Below are 18583 nucleotides of genomic sequence, written 5' to 3'. Positions count from 1 at the left end.
GATCTCAGCTCACTGCAACCTCCGCCTCCTGGGTTCAAGCAATTTTCCTGCCTCAGCCTCCCAAGTAGCTGGGACTAAAGGCGCCCGCCACCACGCCCAGCAAATTTTTGTGTTTTCATTTTGTATCTGAGTCAGTGAGTATCCTGTTTGGAAACACGCTTTGTCCTGATTTTCTAGAGTACCAAGTCAGGTGGAAAGGAGGACCTGGGGACTCAGTCCTTCCTTGCTGCTTGGGCTGCCCTTCAGGGTTAAGTAGAGGGTCGCAGCTGAGCCCTCTGGATGCACGGGAGCACCTGGGTACATAAAAAGATGAACAGTTTGCAAGGCAGAATTTGAATTCTATCCCCAGAGCATTTGTCCCTTCAGGACACTAACCCTCTGGATTTGTGTCTTCTGTGTCTCCAGTGGCCAGCAGTGTCACCAACAGGAGCCCGAGGTTTTCACTTCACTGTTGATGGGAACAAGAGGGCATCTGCTAAAGTTTCAGAATCCGTAAGTTCATGCTTTTTGTTCCATTATAAATGATTTTTTTGGCTTACAGGGAGGAATCTATACCAGTTTGTTTCCATATGAGTCATAGACATAAGAGAAAAAATTCTCATAGACATCGTGCATGCTCACATGATTTTCAGTGTAATAATTCCAAGTACAAACATAAACATAGGTGTTAACATTTGTACTTACATCTTGTATGTACCTATAAACTAGATTTCAATTTAGATCAAGTAAAGCAATAAATTAAAATAAAATGAACGGTGTCTGCTGTGATAGATGATAAAATCCCTACTGCAAATAGGACTGTGTGGCCACTTGGTTGTGGGTTCTTTGGTATTTAGTGTGCATATTCTCTCTCTGTTGGAAAACTGAAGCTTGCTGAAAAGTTCTTTTCTCTTCTGCCCATGATAGCGACTGAATACTCCATGGCACCTTCTCAGCTATGAGCATAGACATGGCCCTGAAGTAGAGCTGGGGTCCTCAGTTCTCAGGCGGTAGCCCAGATGAACTGGAATGTGCTTCTCTAATGAAAACTGCATTCTAGCATTTTCATGAGAAACCTGCAACTCACAGGCGGGGAAACATTACCCCCGCTACATCAGAAGCTGAGATTGTTTAGCATATGTGTGTGAGTATAAACACACAAAAAGAAAAACAAAGTCACAGCTGGAAAGAAAAACCATATTTGGAACTGGCATTTTGATTCAGGTTGTTGCTTTCCTTTGCTTCTACACTTCCCTGCTCTGGTAAACAGAATTGACAGATTGGGTCTTAATGGTTATGCTTTCCCCAAAATGGATTTTTTTAAGGATATACCTGCAAGTTTTCAGCATTTCAGGTAACGCTGGGTTTCCTGATCCCATGGGCTAGGCCCTCTACCATTCATAGAATCTGATTGTCAGTCCCTTCTCCACGTGTGAACGTGCCCACCTCTCCCCGCACTGTGCAGTGCTCAGCCCCGGGACAGGATGGAGGCCCTGTGGGCCTAGCAGTTGCTCCTTTTATCTTTTTCAAGCTCTGTAAACCATGGTCTTCATGTTTGGCATAGTGGAATATGTGATTGACAGGTGAATTTTTATTTTCCAGATTTCTGCTCAGTATCCAGTAGTGGATCATGAATTTGATGCAGTGGTGGTGGGCGCTGGAGGGGCAGGCCTGCGAGCTGCGTTTGGCCTTTCTGAGGCAGGGTTTAATACGGCATGTGTTACCAAGCTGTTTCCTACCAGGTCACACACTGTTGCAGCCCAGGTAAGAGAAAGCTGCCCCGCCATGCTCTCGCTGCCTGCATGTCTGCACAGCCTTGCGCCTTCCCCTTGGGCGGCCTCCTGCCCCCTCCCCATGCTTCAGCCACATGGCCTCTTGCTGTGCCTTGCTCACTCAGCTCTCTCCCAGGGGTTTTTTCCTGGAGACTTTTCCATGGGGACTTTGAAGAGCTGAAGTCTTGCTGTCACTCTTAATTGGGACTCAGTCACAGTTGGGTTTTCTCTGACCGTCTCGCCTACTACCCTCCCCACCCACCCTCACCACCCCACACCTTAAGAAAAGGAGATTATTTTCTAAAGAGGAGGAATCAGAATTTAGGTTGGGGAAGAAAAGGGCAAGGGTTTCATTTGTCCCTGTGCTGCTGTCTTCTGGGACTCTCTGAGGGGTAAGACGGTGGTGGCCACAAACAGCTGAAGGAGGTGGGGGTGCCAGGGAGTGTGACTCTGAGTGTGGAGTTTATTTCTTGGCAGGACACACTTCTAGTCTTTTAATACATGCCTGTAAATGCCTTTAGGGAGGTTTGTGAATAAAATTATCTGGAAAGATTTGTTGAGTACCTTTTCTGTGCCAGGTGTGTTACGTAATCAGCATATCACAGGTAGCCTTTCGCTCACCGCCCCAATCAGCCCTTCCTGGAGTTCCCTCTGTCTGCACCACACAGATGAGGAGACTGAGACTAAGGGAGTGAATCACTGGGCGAGTCAGGGGAGGGGTTGTGATCTGGACTCTGTCCGGCCTTGCTGCCCCTCTGCTGAGGGCAGCTCTCCCTGGGAGTCACTGCGTGAGGAGTGGCTTTCTCAGAATCCCTGGTGGGTGGATTTGAGCCTGGAAGACAAAGTTGGGGCTCCTGTTTGTGGCTTATAAGGAGTGGCTGTTGTTTCCAGGGAGGAATCAATGCTGCTCTGGGGAACATGGAGGAGGACAACTGGAGGTGGCATTTCTACGACACCGTGAAAGGCTCCGACTGGCTGGGGGACCAGGATGCCATCCACTACATGACAGAGCAGGCCCCTGCCGCCGTGGTCGAGGTGACGGGCGGGAGGCTGAGGGTGCTCTCGTGGTCTGTTTCTAGTACAAAAGAGTCCTGGAAAAAATGTAAGAGATTGAGGCAGATATGGCCAGCCCAAAGAACGGTGATGAGCAAAGCTCACAAGAGAATATGATGCATTACTTGTAACAAGAAAACTTCTCTTTGATGAAGGGTTGAGATTTTCAAAAAATACATGACTTTGGGTTTACAGATTTGTGTTAAAGTTGTTTAGATTAGCTTTGAATATCTTGACTCCTTTAAGGTAATACATTTTTGTTTGTTTTTATCTTTCACAGCTAGAAAATTATGGCATGCCGTTTAGCAGAACCCAAGATGGGAAGATCTATCAGCGTGCGTTTGGTGGACAGAGCCTCAAGTTTGGAAAGGGCGGGCAGGCCCATCGGTGCTGCTGTGTGGCTGACCGGACCGGCCACTCGCTACTGCACACCTTATATGGAAGGGTAAGGCCGCCTCCACTGCACCTGAGACAGGACCCGTAGTGCTGGGGCTTATGGTGACAATGGGGAATGGGTTAGCGTGCCCAGTGAGTCAGCCAGAGATTATGTAAAAAGCAACAGAGAACAACTGTGTAAGACGTGTGCAGGGACTGTTGATGTGGAAAGCACCAGGCATGCTGTGAGAAGCTGTTCCTAAGGCAATATGTAATTTCTTGTATCTATTTTGGAAAGTTGAATTGATAATCTTATATACCAGGTTCTAACTTGGGATATGTGACACTCAGCATAGAACAGAACAAGCAGGTCTTTTGCCTGTTCACATGACAATGTCACCTTGAAACCTGGAAAGCTGGCTTAACACTTACTTGCCACTTTTTCTTTCTTTTAGTCTCTGCGATATGATACCAGCTATTTTGTGGAGTATTTTGCCTTGGATCTCCTGATGGAGAATGGAGAGTGCCGTGGTGTGATTGCACTGTGCATAGAAGATGGGTCCATACATCGCATAAGAGCAAAGAACACTGTTGTTGCCACAGGGTAGGAATTGAATTTTTATTTTAGTTTGTTTATAAAAATGAATAAATTTCACTTAGAGTCTCTTTACTTTAATGAAAATAGAGGCCTTGTAGAATAACGGTTCAGACACAGGCCTTGACATAACTTTGTGAGGGTGATGGCCTTTCCCAGCTGTGGTTCCTCATCTGTAAAGGGTGAGGACAGCAGCACCCGCCTTGTGGGAGGTTGAGAAAGCAGGGCCCTCAGCAGATGGTAGTGGCAGCTGTCAGGGTAACAGCTAACCCTTCCTGACTTTAGATGACGAAACTGCAGCCTAAAGAGTCACATGGGGTTTTCTGGCAAAATCTCTTGTTTTAGTGGGCACTGTGTTTACACTGATTCCTGGGGTGGATAACTTGCTTCTCCACATAATGAAAATAAGTAACTTTAATTTTTTCCACTGTCGATCTGTTAATTTTAACCATTTTAAAAGTTAAAAAGTGTCTGTACAGCAAAGGAAACAATCAGCAAAACTATAGGTTTGGAAAAAATATTTTCAAAACCATTTATCTCATAATACCTTAATATCTAAAATATACAGGCTGGGCGCAGTGGCTCACGCCTGTAATCCCAGCACTTTGAGGGGCCATGGTGGGCAGATCACAAGGTCAGGAGTTACAAGATGAAGTTCTGAAGATCTAATATACAACATGGGGCTATAGTTAATATTATTAACTTGAGATTTGCTAAGAGAGTAGACTTTAGGTGTCCGTATCTCCAAAAAAAAGGATAATTAGATGAGGTAATAGATGTGTTAATTAACTTGTGTCTTCAGTTCACAAAATATATGAAATCATGTTGTACACCTTAAATATATACAGGTTTTTAATTCATATATTATACCTCAGTACATCTGGGGAAAAAAACAAAATCCATAAAAATTTTAAAATTTTCATTATAAAAGTGGTATATGCTTATTGGGGAAACCTTTTGAACAGCACAGAGCTAAAATACAAACAGGGCCAGGTGCATGGTGCCTCATGCCTGTAATCCTAGCTGTTTGGGAGGCCAAAGTGGGAGGATCACTTGAGGTCAGGAGTTTGAGACCAGCATGGCCAACGTGGCATAACCCCATTTCTACTAAAAATACAAAAATTAACTGTGTGTGGTGGTGCACACCTGTAATTCCAGCTACTCAGGAGGCTGAGGCAGGAGAATCGCTTAAACCTGGGAGGTGGAGGTTGCAGTGAGCCAAGAATTCGTCACTGCACTCCAGCCTGGGCGACAGAGCAAGAGCCTATCTCAAAATAAATAAATGAAATAAAATACAAATGGAAGTCCTTTCTCTGATGCAGGCTTCCATCCTACGTACAGTAGCAGCACCACAGGCGTGACCCCCAGTGATGTGTGTGGGGTGCCGGAGGAGGGGTTGTGTGCACACAGACAGCACTGAGAAGGTGGTGCCCCGGGGGTCTCCATGTCCATTCGCGGTCTCATCAGACAGGAGGTCTGGACGTGGGCTGCTGTGTGCAGCCACCGCTCTCTTGTTTCCAGAGGCTACGGGCGCACCTACTTCAGCTGCACGTCCGCCCACACCAGCACCGGTGATGGCACGGCCATGGTCACCAGGGCAGGCCTTCCTTGCCAGGACCTCGAGTTTGTCCAGTTCCACCCCACAGGTAGGGCATGGCGCCTCGCCTGCAGGCATCGGCCTCGTGTGTGTCTCGTAAGCATGTGGTGCCTACTCATTGCTCTGCCATAGTTCTATGCTTTCTCAGCTCTCAGATCCTGACTTAAATGTCATTTTCTTAAGGAGACTGTGCCACACCTCCCTAAGGTAGTTTGGGCCGCTGTCTTGTGCATTCCTTAAGAACCCGAAACCCTGCCTTGGTGATACTTATCCCAGCAGTAAAGCGGGGATTGAGGCCGGGCGCAGTGACTCACACCTGTCATCTCAGCACTTTGGGTGGCCAAGGCAGGCGGATCACCTGAGGTCAGGAGTTCGAGACCAGCCTGGCCAACATGGTGAAACCTCGTCTCTACGAAAAATACAAAAATTAGCCGGGCATGGTGGCGGGTGCCTGTAATCCCAGCTACTCGGGAGACGGAGGTGGGAGGAATGCTTGATTGAACCTGAGAGGCAGAGGTGGCAGTGAGCTGAGATCGCGCCACTGCCCTCCAGCCTGGGCAACAGAGTAAGACTCCGTCTTGAGGAAAAAAAGGCAGGGATTGTTCAGTGTCCTTCTTCGCAATGAGTTCATCTGCTTCTCGGGGGCAGGCAGGTCTTCTCATTGGCCAGGGTTCTCCCAGCCCAGCACGTGGCAGGGCCTCCATCAGGGTTCCTGAGTGAGCACCCTGAGAGCTGGGAGGATGCCGTGGACCCGAGAACCAGCACAGGCAGACTTCAGCTTCATAGGAGAACATGGAGCTCCAGAGATAGTGGGGTGCAAAGTTAGGACACAGCTGTGACAGGACCCATGTGACATTTGGGCATTGGCTCAGCCCACACGACCACTGAGGGAGCTTCGTCCTGGGGGAGATGAACTCACCTTAGGGATGTCTGATGGTTGAGGTTACGAATGTGCAATTTGGAGACATTAACACAGAAATGACAGTTGAAGTCTTGAATTTGGGGGATGCTTTTCAGAAATGAGTCAGAGAGAGAGATACACATCTGCCTCTTGTTTGATGTGACTTTCCTGGATTGCTTTTCTGACCTGTGGGCTACAGAGACCCCTGCAGTGGTGCTAAAGGACCAGACCTGTGTCTTCTCTTTCTCTGTCAGTGTCATCTTTCTGATCCCTGGCAGGGCTGAAAATAAAAAATGTATTTGTTGTGGGTTTTTAAAAATCTGTTTAGAGATAGGGTTTTGCTCTGTTGCCCAGGCTGGAGTGCAGTAGAGCAATCTTGGCTCACTGCAGCCAGTGCCTCCCAGACTCAAACAATCCTTCCACCTCAGCCTCCCAAACAGCTGAGACTACAGGCATGCGTTACCATGCCCAGATAATTTTTTTTTTTTTTTGGTAGAGACAGGGTTTCACCATTTTGCCCAGACTGGTCTCAAACTCCTGGTCTTAAGCAATCCACCTGCCTCAGCCTCCCAGAGTGTTGGGATTACAGGCATGAGCCACTGCACCTAGCCTGTGTTTTTTATTACTGTTTTTAACCAATAAAATGTCACTGACCTCCTGAATTTCCTCTGTAATTTGCTTAGAGCTCCACTTCTCATGCTTTGTCTTCAATATGTGAGGGCATTGAAAAAAAAAGAGCATTGAAACTTAGAAAATCAAAAGGCAGGTGAGATGGAAGAATCACATTCTTGTTTTAAAAGCAAGATTCCCCTTTTTTATTCTAATACAAATTGTAGCTTTTGAAATACATTTAGTTTAGGGGGTTTTTGTGGGTTTTGATCTCCTTTGTTAAAATCTGAGCGCTCGGCGTGCCCCGGTTTTCATCACGTTGAGGAGTCACAGAGCCGCTGTTTGGAGCACAGACCGCAGGACTGCCCAGGTTGGGGTTTGAGCTCTGTCCTCGGCTGCATGACTGGATGTTACCAGCATTAATGTGCTTGTCAGTGAGAATGGGGGCCATACTGCCTGGAGCTGTAAAGCTTAAATGTTAATTTGCGGAAAGCAGTTAGAACTGTCCATGGCAAGTGCAGTGTATTAACTAGAATAATTTCGTTACTGTCCTTGCCACTGTTTGGGTAATTTAGATGTGAATTCTCCAGGCTGGTTATTCTTAACTAAAGTACTCACCACAGTGTCATAGTGCAAAAGAATGCTCAAAAATTAAAACCAAATTTGAGGCATTTAACCACACAGGCTGTAATCCGAGTGTGGCCAGAGCTCTGTGGGCTGTCCTTTCTGCTCGCTGGGGACTCCGCTCTGCCCAGACCTGCTGCACCGTCAGCCTTGTCAGTGCTTCTTGGTATCCAGACTTTCTACTGTATCTTAACTTTTCTTCTTTCTATTCAGTTTTGCATATGATGCCTTCTGCATATCTTTTTCCTCTCTACCGCAAAAAATATCTTGAAAAAAATAATGCATTTGAAATGGAGACCTAGCAGTTGTTAGGTTATAAATGTTTGTGTTTTTTTCAGGCATATATGGTGCTGGTTGTCTCATCACGGAAGGATGTCGTGGAGAGGGAGGCATTCTCATTAACAGTCAGGGCGAAAGGTTTATGGAGCGATACGCCCCCGTCGCGAAGGACTTGGCGTCCAGAGACGTGGTATCTCGGTCCATGACTCTGGAGATCCGCGAAGGAAGGTCTGTGTGTTTATCACCAGCGTTGTCTGAGGGGCACACCGGCACGCACACACTCTCCTTCCCTTCACTTCCTCTTTGGTGACTTGATGTTTGTTTTAGCATCTGGGCCGGGGTTGCTTCTGAGTTTCAGCACTGCGCTTGGGTGTTGTGTCTGATACCCACAGATGTTGTCAGCAGCCTTCAAAGGGTGTGGGTTATCTGGCTTTCAGTAAAACAATCTGCAGCTCTTTCATTGCCTGACCCTGTTCCTTAATGTAATGACACTTGCTGAGTGTCTGCTGGTATGGCCTTTAGAGGTTTCACATTTTTATATTTAAAAAAAGACGTCAAATGGTTTTTGGATGTGGTGGCCCTCCATATCCATGGGTTCCACATGTGTGGTTTCAGCCAACTATGTGTTGAAAATACAATTGTACCCTTACTGAGCATGCAGACTTTTTTCCTTGTCATTGTCCCCTAAACAACACAGCATGACAGCTATTTACATAGCACTTACGCTGCGTTAGGTACTGCGAGTAATCCTGGAGTTGTCCTAAAACCGAAATGTACAGCTTTAAATGAGGGATGATTTAGAGTCTGGAGGAGGATGTGCATAGGTTATATGCAGATACTCTCCCCTTTTGTATTAGAGACTTGAACATCCACAGATTCTGGTATCCATGGGGGTCCTGGAGCCAGTCTGCCGTGGATACACAGGGATGACTATTTGGTATAGAGGCCTTTGTGATACAGTTACCAAGGACAGCCACAGCAGGCTGTGAGCCCCAAGACAAGTGTGAGTTCAGTGAGGGCAGTTTTTGTTCTGGTTCTCAGCTGTGTCCCAGCACCTAGGATTGTCCCTGGCACAGAGTAGACATTTAGAAAAGATTTGATGAGAGGGTGGCCATACATGAGGGGAAATTTTCCTCAGTATCAAAAAATGTGGAAACTCACGCTTCCGTGATGACGTAGTCTCAGGTTTCCTGCCATTACTGTTCTCTGCCTTATGTGGTGGTGTTCTGTCTTACCAGAGGCTGTGGCCCTGAGAAAGATCACGTCTACCTGCAGCTGCACCACCTGCCTCCAGAGCAGCTGGCCATGCGCCTGCCTGGCATTTCAGAGACAGCCATGATCTTTGCTGGCGTGGACGTCACGAAGGAGCCGATCCCTGTCCTCCCCACTGTGCACTATAACATGGGCGGCATTCCCACCAACTACAAGGGGCAGGTGATGGTGCCAGCTCCTCTCCCAAAGCTGGAAAGAAGGCCGGGACTGTGGGGCCCACCTTGCAGTTGTCTCTTTAGATCTTAGAGGAAAAGACAGATTTTCTTCAAGAAAGTACTGTGTTGTTTTATAGATTGCACTTTAAATTTACCACAGGGTGGACGGAGGTTAATAATTTATTCCTCCTTAGGAGGTTGTCATGGATACATCATTTGCAGCTTTCTCCATTTTGTAATTACTTTCCTGTATGATGCTGTGTTATTTATAATGATCTTGTACATCGAGAGATCTTTATAATTCATACCTTTGAATGGTCTGCAGTTCACATAGAGCTTGTTGGTCACTTAGGCTCCTTGTCGGGTGAGGTGGGTGGAAGCTGTTACTCTCTGCCTACGACGAATAGATGAACAGGGAGTAGAAGAGAATAAGTGAACATCGGTCTCCCCTGCTAATGTTCCTCCACCTGCTATGCTCTCGGGTCTGAGCCAGATCACAAGTAGGGAGAGGTCCTTGGGGACATAGGACATGGAGAACAGTCACAGATGCTGACATTGGAGGTCCTCTGACCTGCTTCTAACAGCAGGTGCTCAGGGCAGAGAGGAAACTGGGGGATATATTCGGAAGTTTCCCTCTGAAGAAGAGTAGCTGTGCTCCTTACTTCCCTCTTAGATGTGGTCTTTGCTTCCCTCTCTTTTTATTTATTTTTTTCAGAGATGGAGTCTCACTCTGTTGCCCAGGCTGGAGTGCAATGACGCGATCTCAGCTCATTGCAACCTCCGCCTCCAAGTTCAAGTGATTCTTCCACCTCAGCTTCCCTGGTAGCTGGGATTACAGGCACCCGCCATCATGCTTGGCTAATTTTTGTACTTTTAGTAGAGAGAGGGTTTCACCTTATTACTCAGGCTGGTCTTGAACCCCTGATCTCAGGTGATCCGCCCGCCTCAGCCTTCCAAAGTGTTGGATTACAGGCATGAGCTGCTGCGCCCGGCCTGCTTCCCTCTCTTTCTCTGACCTGCAGCACAGATACCCTGTTGGGGGAGATGGGCTTGTGGAGGCATGGGCACCTTGACCTTTCACCTGAAATCTTCTTTTCCACAGGTCCTGAGACATGTGAATGGCCAGGATCAGATTGTGCCTGGCCTGTATGCCTGTGGGGAGGCTGCCTGTGCCTCAGTCCATGGTGCCAACCGTCTTGGGGCAAACTCACTCTTGGACCTGGTTGTCTTTGGCCGGGCTTGTGCCTTGAGCATCGAAGAGTCATGCAGGCCTGGTGAGTGTTTTCTTCAGAAGCCAGACTATTTGAGAAGGCAGGAGGTTACAAAGTCTTTTTTTTTTTTTTTTTTTTTTTTTTTTAAGACTGGGTCAGCCCAGGCTGGAGTGCAGTGGCACAGTAATGGCAGCTTCAGCCTCCTGGGCTCAAGCAGTCCTTAACACCTCAACCTTCAGAGTCCCAAGTAGCTGGGACTACAGGTGTGCACCCCCACACCTGGCTAATTTTGTTTGTTTGGTTTTAAATTTTTTTTTGTAGAGACAGGTTCTCACAATGTTGCCCAGGCTGATCTGGAACTCCTAGACTGAAACAGTCCTTCTGCCTCAGTTTCCCAAAGTGTTGGGATTACAGGCCTGAGCCACTGCACCCAGCCAGGTTACAAAGCCTTGATTTCTTCTGGAAACATGCTTAGTGATCATATAGAAGTAGTCTGGGTTTTTTCCCCTAGAAGTGATTATACTGAGAAGTCTGGAGATTATCTGGTGGTAATGTTAGCACCAGATAGAGGCTGGTTGGGGATCTTAACTATTAAGGTGACATTTTGGGGGTTACATTTTTTAAAAATTATTTTGCAGTCATTATGTTCTGCTTAGAAAAAGCACTATTAGGAAGTTATTTTTAGGGGAAGTTCATTACATATTACTTGCCTGATAAAAAGCACTTGTTTGCAATGAAATATTTTAAGTAGTTGGCATGAATGAATATGTAACTTCTCAATACTTAGAAAAATAATTTAGGTCCTTCTAAAAACAAAGTGCAACTAATCTCTATTAGAGGAGAAGGAATGACTTAAAGCAAATGGGATTCTCACCCTTCAGTGACAGTGGATTTCACTCGGTGGTTTTCTTTCCATGATAGCATAGAATAGTGTGCAGGAGAAGAAATACCATGTGCTGGAGCGTGAGTCTTACGTGCACTAAAATCTGGACACTTAGCATCACTCCCACTTCAGAGATCTTCACGGTGGTTATCCAGCCTCGTTTGCTCAGAACAGTGTGAAGTGGAGGAGGCACTGGTAGAACTGGTGCTTTTTTTTTTTTTTTAAAGACAGGGTTTCACCATGTTGGTCAGGCTGGTCTTAAACTCCCGACCTCAGGTGATCCCCGGCCTTGGCCTCCAAAGTGCTTGGATTACAGGCGTGAGCCACCACGTCTGGCCGAACTGGTGTTTTTTGTATGGATTCAAGTGAAATAAAAACAAGTGCTGTCATGACTTATAAACATGTGCCCCCTTTTGTGTCTGTGGTTAAAAAGGTACAGGTCGTATTGAAAGGGTAGCTTACATTTCACACACTCAGTCTCTGGATTTGACCACAGCTCAGGAGGCCGGCATATGCAGAGGTGGCATCTTGTCCCAGGTTGTTGCTGATCATTGGCAAAGGCAGAGTTCAGGTCCGTCTTTCCTGACGCCACAGGTAGTGCTTGTCTCCATAGCCCTGCACTTTGTAGCAGTGAGGACTGATACCACTTCTCTCAGAGCAGTATGGAAATTTTGAGCTTCTCTTTCTTTGAAAATGCAAAAAAGAACATTTTATAAGAATATCCTCTACTTTACATCTGAGAAACCGCTCATGCATGCAGCATCTCACGCAGAATGCTGTGGAGTCAGACTCAGGGCTGCACACCTGTGGTTCTGTTGATACAACATTCTGGAAAAGGCACATCTGGGGAAGAAGAGGGTCGGAGGTTACCAGAGGCTATTTCCTGATTGTGCTGATACTTAATACACAGCTCTGTGCGTGTCAACGTTTAAAAAATGCTACACTAAAAATGGCGAGGTTTTTTTTTTTTACTGTATCTTAATTATGCTTCAATTTTTAAAAATGGAAAGGAAAGAAAAGGTGTTTGTAGCATCACTACTCCTCCCCAACTCCCTCCAAAAAAAAAAATACACATATATGTATTTTTAGAGATAGTCTCCCTCTGCCGCCCAGGCTGGAGTGCAGTGGTGCGATCAGGTACACGCCACTACACCTGGCTAATTTTTAAACATTTTTTGTCCTAAAAAATGTTTAGGACATTTTAACATAGGGAGACAGGTTTTCCCTATGTTACCCCGGATGGTCTTGAACTCTTGGCCTCAGGTGATGCACCTGCCTCGGCTTCCCAGAGTGCTGGGATTACATGCATAAGCCACTGCACTTAGGCAAGATGTGCAACTCTTGTGTTTCTAAGATGTCTTGAAAAAAGTTTTAAAGTTTTTTGTATAACCTTATGCATATTTTCTTCAATAGTTAGTACATGCAGGAGGTAGGAGGTATGAAATGCAGGAGACAAATAGGTCATGCCTGCCCACTGCCTCTCCGAGGGACCGGTGGGGAGCCCTCCTGAGGGTCTGCTCACATGCTTCTAGGCTTGCTGCTGTTTCTTTTCCTTTTGTTTATTGCTTTAAAAATTGATCATTCAGTAAAATTGACTTTTTTCTTTTGGTGCACAGTTCTATAATTTCTTTCTTTATTTTTTTGAGACATTGTCTCCTCCACCTGTCACCCAGCCTGGAGTGCAATGGTGTGATCAGGAGTTTGAGACCAGGCTGGCCAACATGGTGAAGCCCTGTCTCTACTAAAAACAGAAAAATTAGCCAGGCATGGTGAAACACTCCTGTAGTTCCAGCTACTTGGGAGGTTGAGGCAGGAGGATCACTTGAACTAGGAGGTGGAGGTTGCAGTGAGCCAAGATGGTGCCGCTGCACTCCAGACTGGGCTACAAAGAAATGCCATCTCAAAAAAAAAAAAAAAAAAAGTTGCAAATCTTGAAGTCTAGGTGAGAGCACACACAAGAGTTTGAATCAGCAAGTGACTTTCAAGCACACAGCGGCCACCTTCCTCCCTCAATGCGAAGGACGGTGAGGTGGCCAGCCCCTCGGGACCACCATCTGGAGGTGTCTCTTTTTCCCTTAGTGGAGTATATAAATTTATATACATTTAATTTTTTTTTTTTTTTTAAAGACAGAGTCTCTCTCTGTTGCCCAGGCTGGAGTGCAGTGGTGCAGTCTTGGCTCACTGCAACCTCCACCTTCCAGGTTCAAGCAGTTCTCATGTCTCAGCCTCCCAAGTAGCTGGGTTTATAGGCGCATACCACCACACCTAATTTTTGTATTTTTAGTAGAAACAAGGTTTCGCCATGTTGGACAGGTTGGTCTCGAACGCCTGACCTCAAGTGATCCACCCACCTCGGCCTCCTAAAGTACTGGGATTACAGGTGTGACCCACCCTGCCCCGGCTACGTTTAATTTTTTTATTTTAGGGATGATGTCCAGTTTGTTCACTCCAAGATCACTTAATGGATTTCTACTGTGTGTCAACAATTTTGCCTTTCTGTATGTTCTTTAAAATTGGCCCCAGCTCAGTAGATGGCCTCAGTTGTGGGGTAGGCTGGCAAAAATGTGTTAGCCCAGGAGCTGCCTGCAGTTTCCAGGTACCTTGAGTGGCTGTGCTGTGTATTTGTGTGTCATTTGAAGTCCATTTGGTTTTTTAAAGTGGTTTTCAAAAGTTAAATTCTAGCTTTTTTTTTTTAATTTTTTTTTTTTTTAGGAGATAAAGTCCCTCCAATTAAACCAAATGCTGGGGAAGAGTCTGTCATGAATCTTGACAAATTGAGATTTGCTGATGGAAGCATAAGAACATCAGAACTGCGACTCAGCATGCAGAAGGTAAGAGCCTGAACTCACTCTGGAGCAAACAGGCTGGCTGTGCGCCTGGCCCTGCACTGGTGGGTTTTTTTTTTTTTTTTTAAATAGATTTAGGGGGATACAGGTGCAGTTTTGTGTGGATGTACTGTGGTGGAGTGTGTGCTTTGTTTTTTATTTACTTATTTATTTTTTTGAGACAGTTTCATTCTTGTTGCCCAGGCTGGAATGTGATGGCGTGATCTCAGCTCACTGCAACCTCCACCTCCTGTGTTCAAGTGATTCCCCTGCCTCGGCCTCCCAAGTAGCTGGGATTACAGGCATCTGCCACCACGCCCAGCTAATTTTTTGTATTTTTAGTAGAGACTGGGTTTCACCATATTGGCCAGCTGGTCTCGAACTCCTGACCTCAGGTGATCCACCTGCCTTGGCTTCCCAAAGTGCTGGGATTACAGGCATGGGCCACTGTGCCCTGCTGAGTCTGGGCTTTTCGTGTACCCATCACCCAGGTTGTGTATGTTGTACCCAGTAGGTAACTGCTCATCCCCACCCCTCTTGCTTTTTGGAGCCCCGAGTCTCTATTAGTCTGCTCCTTATGTCCATGTGTACTCACTGTTCAGCTCCCACTTCCAAGTCAGAATGTGTGACAGTTGACCTTCTGAGTTACTTCACTTAGGATAATGGCCTCCCGTTCCATCCAGGTGGCTGTGAAAGACACGATCTAGTTCTTTTCTATGTCCGAGTAGTATTCCGTGGTGCACATGTGCCCGTCATCTGTTAATGGGCACCTAGGTGGATGTCATGACTTTGCTGTTGTGAGTAGTGCTGTGATGAGCGTGCCAGGCTGCACCAGTATCTGGAGGAAAACGGCAGTAGGGCATACTCCTCACTGTGTCAAGAATATGAAGGAAATCCCAGCACTTTGGGAGGCTGAGGTGGGCGGATCATGAGGTCAGGAGTTTGAGACCAGCCTGACCAACATGTGGAAACCCCCTCTCTACTAAAAATACGAAAATTAGCCGGGTGTGGTGGGCACCTGTAATCCCAGCTACTCAGGAGGCCAAAGCAGGAGAATCGCTTGAACTCAAAAGGTGGAGGTTGCAGTGAGCTGAGATGGCACCACTGCACTCCAGCCTGGGTGACAGAGCGAGACTCCTTCTCAAAAAAAAAAAAAAAAAAAAAAATTAAAAAAAAACTATGAAAGAGATCAGCATCCAGGACAGCCTTCTCTGGTTCACTCGCATGTGCATGTGCCTGGGTGTGGCCTCCGTGCTCTGACCATCGCTGGCTGTCGTGGATGAGTCACAGTGTGGAGGAGAGGGAGCCGCAGGACACCTGAGAAGCTCAGTCCCCAGCAGGGCACACAACACTGGTGCTTACATCTCAGGCCCAGATATTGACCATGTCATCACACCTGGCTTCCAGCAGCTCGGAAATGTCTTTAAGCTGGGCCTGTTGCTGCCCCTAAATATACTCAGAAGAGGGGGAGAGTGGGCAGCGGGTGGAAACTGATCTCTGCAGCCTGTGCTGCTGGGAGTCAGCCTTCCACATCAGGACTGTCCAGTAGGACCGTCCATGATGACAGAAATGTTCCAAGTCTTTGCCGTCCAGTATGGCAACCACTAGCCACTGGGGGCTATGGAGAACTTGGTATATAGTTAGTCTAAAAAACTGAGTTCCTGGCTGGGCGTGGTGGCTCACACCTGTAATCCAAGCACTTTGGAGGCCAAGGCGGGCGGATCACCTGAGGTCAGGAGTTCAAGACCAGCCTGACCAACATGGTGAAACCCCGCCTTAAAATTAAAAAAATGAAAAAGAAACTGAGATCCTCTAGTAACAAGGATTCTTGTCCATGAATGAGATCTCTTGTTTACTATTGGCAAGAATTTCTGTGTGAGTATTTTCTAAAAAGTCCATGCTTTTGTCCTATTCCAAAGGCGTTTGGTGTTGCAGACACACAGACACAAGAGCAGTTTCCTGCTGACATTCTCAGAGGCCTGTGCACTTCATTCTTCAAGTGAGACTTGGCATGAGGGAGGCTTTGTGGAATGCCGAGAACAGCATGACTAAGGCACAGAAGGCTGAGGGATGCCCTGCAGGACTTTTGTAGGGTTGGAGGCCAGCTGGGGAAGAAGGAATCATGGCACTAGAGAATGGGAAGGTGCGTTAGGATATAGAAATGGCAAATTCATGAGATATTTTGAAGTGAGAATACTGGAAGCATTCCCACCAAACAAGGTGTGTCTGTATGCCAGGCTCTGTGAGATGCTAGAGTCAGCACTGAACAAACAGAAGTTCCCGTGCTGGTGGAAAATGCATTTCATTGGGGGGATTTTTGTGCTGACTCTGGCTATTAATAGTAAGAATTAAAAACATGAGGTAAATATTGAAAAGGAATAGATATAATTGCCATTATTCACAGGCACAATTTCCAAAAAGTTCCCAGAGAATAAACTGAAAAACTAATAGAAACAAAATAAGTAAGTAGTTAGGTGTCTGGATGAGAGGCTTGTAGCTAAACGCCAGTAACTTTTCAGTGTGACAGCAGTAATCCTCTCAGACATCAGTAAATATCTCATTCACCTTTCAGACAAAAAATAAAAAATGCCTTGAATAAATGTAACTAGAAATACCTAAAACAGATATGAAACATCCTGCTAAAGGATGTGAAAGAATGTGATACTTACTACATTCTAAGATGCAGTTTTTTCATTTGTTCTTCCTGAAAAACCAATAGGTTGATGTGCATTACAGTGTTACAATTATGTATCAGTCTAAGGAAAATCAGATGAAATGTTCAAATTAAACCATTAAGGTGCATTTGCAGAGGAGGAGACAATTAGGGTCAGTGGAGCAAAGCAGAGTTAGAGGGAGAAGCCAGGAGGAGGAGGGGTCGGGGAAGTGGTGCCTGTCCATCCCATAGGAAGCAAACACTGACACCCAGTTCCCAGCATACCTACAAAAAACTGCAGGTCTGCCTCATAGCACATTCCTCATCACCGTAAAACTGCGATGGACCCCAGTGTACGCGGAGCTTTTGCAAAACAGGCAGAAGACAGTAGCTAGATGGGCCAAAGGTCCCAACCACCCACGCCCTCCCTCTCCTCGAAGACCTTTGGCTCCTACACCACCATCAGCAGCACTCTGCTCAGCTCCTAGTGTGTATCACCACACATTCACCACCAGACCTCACGTCAGGAGTCCCGTCTGGTCCAGTGTCCACCAGGGGTGTGGGGAGGGGGTGCTGCCTGGCTGGCCACAGAGCCATATGGAACATGGCACCTCACAGGCAGTCTGTGGCTGTATCCCGCTGGAAAGCATGTGTTTGGGTCTAAGATGTGTAGTCAATAGAAACATTTTCAGAAGCGTTAGTCAGAACTTCATTTTTAAGTTCAGAGTAGTGAACTCATAGTCTGAGTTCCTCATTGTTCTGTTTAATTTACATAACTTTTAAATAAAATGAAATGCAGATCTAAAAGTTAAGCAGTTCTTGGTGTGGCTGTTTCTATGGATTAAAAGTTTACAAATGGTATTTTGTGCCACAGTCAATGCAAAATCACGCTGCTGTGTTCCGTGTGGGAAGTGTGCTGCAAGAAGGCTGTGAGAAAATCAGCAAGCTCTACGGAGACCTGAAGCACCTGAAGACGTTTGACAGGGGTGAGCAGACAGCAGGCTCCGCGCACACGACTGGGCCGTGCCTTTCGCAGGCGGGCTAGTGTCTATCCGGCCAGTGCTGCCTTAGCTCATGCTTGCTGTCTGGATGGGTCCTGGCCCACAGCTATAAAGCCACCACCAGGAAAGGCTCTGGGACTAGCAGATACGGGCTGACAGCTCGGAGGGCCCATGTGACTGCCCCTGATGGATCCTCATGTGTCCCCAGGAATGGTCTGGAACACGGACCTGGTGGAGACCCTGGAGCTGCAGAACCTGATGCTGTGTGCGCTGCAGACCATCTACGGAGCAGAGGCGCGGAAGGAGTCGCGGGGCGCGCACGCCAGAGAAGACTACAAGGTGCGCCTTCTGGCCACGCCCACCTGCACCTGCCGCTTTCTCCCACCTGGTGGGACTCAACCCCACACCTGCATTTTCTCTGCATTTCATTCCATTTCCCCAAAAGTAAATCCAAAAAGTGCCTTTTCCCCCTGGTAACATTGATCCCTGGGTTCTCGCCATCTTCTGCAACACTGACCTTTGCTTTGCCTTGGGTCAGCGTCCACTGATGCCAGCAGTGGCATCTCCAAGCCAAAGTGCTTTGCAGTTAGAGGGCCAAGGTTAGCAGTGCAGCTGGAGTAGCAGGGCCAGGAAATGCTAGTTTATTAAAGAATGAGTTAGTCATCGTTTCAGACCTGCCCTGGGGTCTGTGAAGGGTCTTACAGCTCCTGTACTTGGTGACCTGCCCAGGGGTCTGGGAAAGGTCTTATAGCTCCTGCACTCTGGTGACCTGCCCTGGGGTCTGGGAAAGGTCTTATAG

At 46.8% G+C, this 18583-nt stretch overlaps 1 protein-coding gene and 1 long non-coding RNA gene across 2 annotated transcripts in view; one reads left to right on the top strand and one right to left on the bottom strand.

The window, feature by feature from the left end:
- SDHA (succinate dehydrogenase complex flavoprotein subunit A) overlaps nucleotides 1–18583 on the top strand; it is a 28454-nt gene that overhangs the window by 5961 nt on the left and 3910 nt on the right. The window contains exons 2-13 of the mRNA XM_032279195.1: nucleotides 406–492; nucleotides 1582–1743; nucleotides 2643–2786; nucleotides 3085–3249; nucleotides 3635–3783; nucleotides 5296–5420; nucleotides 7844–8012; nucleotides 9023–9218; nucleotides 10314–10485; nucleotides 14018–14136; nucleotides 17658–17769; nucleotides 17993–18123. Of these exons, the coding sequence (XP_032135086.1) occupies nucleotides 406–492; nucleotides 1582–1743; nucleotides 2643–2786; nucleotides 3085–3249; nucleotides 3635–3783; nucleotides 5296–5420; nucleotides 7844–8012; nucleotides 9023–9218; nucleotides 10314–10485; nucleotides 14018–14136; nucleotides 17658–17769; nucleotides 17993–18123 (1731 nt within the window). The remainder of the gene's footprint in view (nucleotides 1–405; nucleotides 493–1581; nucleotides 1744–2642; nucleotides 2787–3084; nucleotides 3250–3634; nucleotides 3784–5295; nucleotides 5421–7843; nucleotides 8013–9022; nucleotides 9219–10313; nucleotides 10486–14017; nucleotides 14137–17657; nucleotides 17770–17992; nucleotides 18124–18583) is intronic.
- The window catches only part of LOC116552439, a 17081-nt gene continuing 7080 nt past the window's right edge, over nucleotides 8583–18583 (bottom strand). Inside the window, exon 3 of the long non-coding RNA XR_004269379.1 lies at nucleotides 8583–8680. This is a non-coding gene — a long non-coding RNA (uncharacterized LOC116552439). The remainder of the gene's footprint in view (nucleotides 8681–18583) is intronic.

Source organism: Sapajus apella, unplaced genomic scaffold, assembly GCF_009761245.1.
Source record: "Sapajus apella isolate SASKATOON/1434 unplaced genomic scaffold, GSC_monkey_1.0 scaffold11, whole genome shotgun sequence".
In the NCBI taxonomy this organism is placed as follows: Eukaryota; Metazoa; Chordata; class Mammalia; order Primates; family Cebidae; genus Sapajus; species Sapajus apella.
The sequence above is the reverse complement of the archived record's forward strand: the minus strand, read 5'-3'. Positions and strand labels throughout refer to the sequence as shown.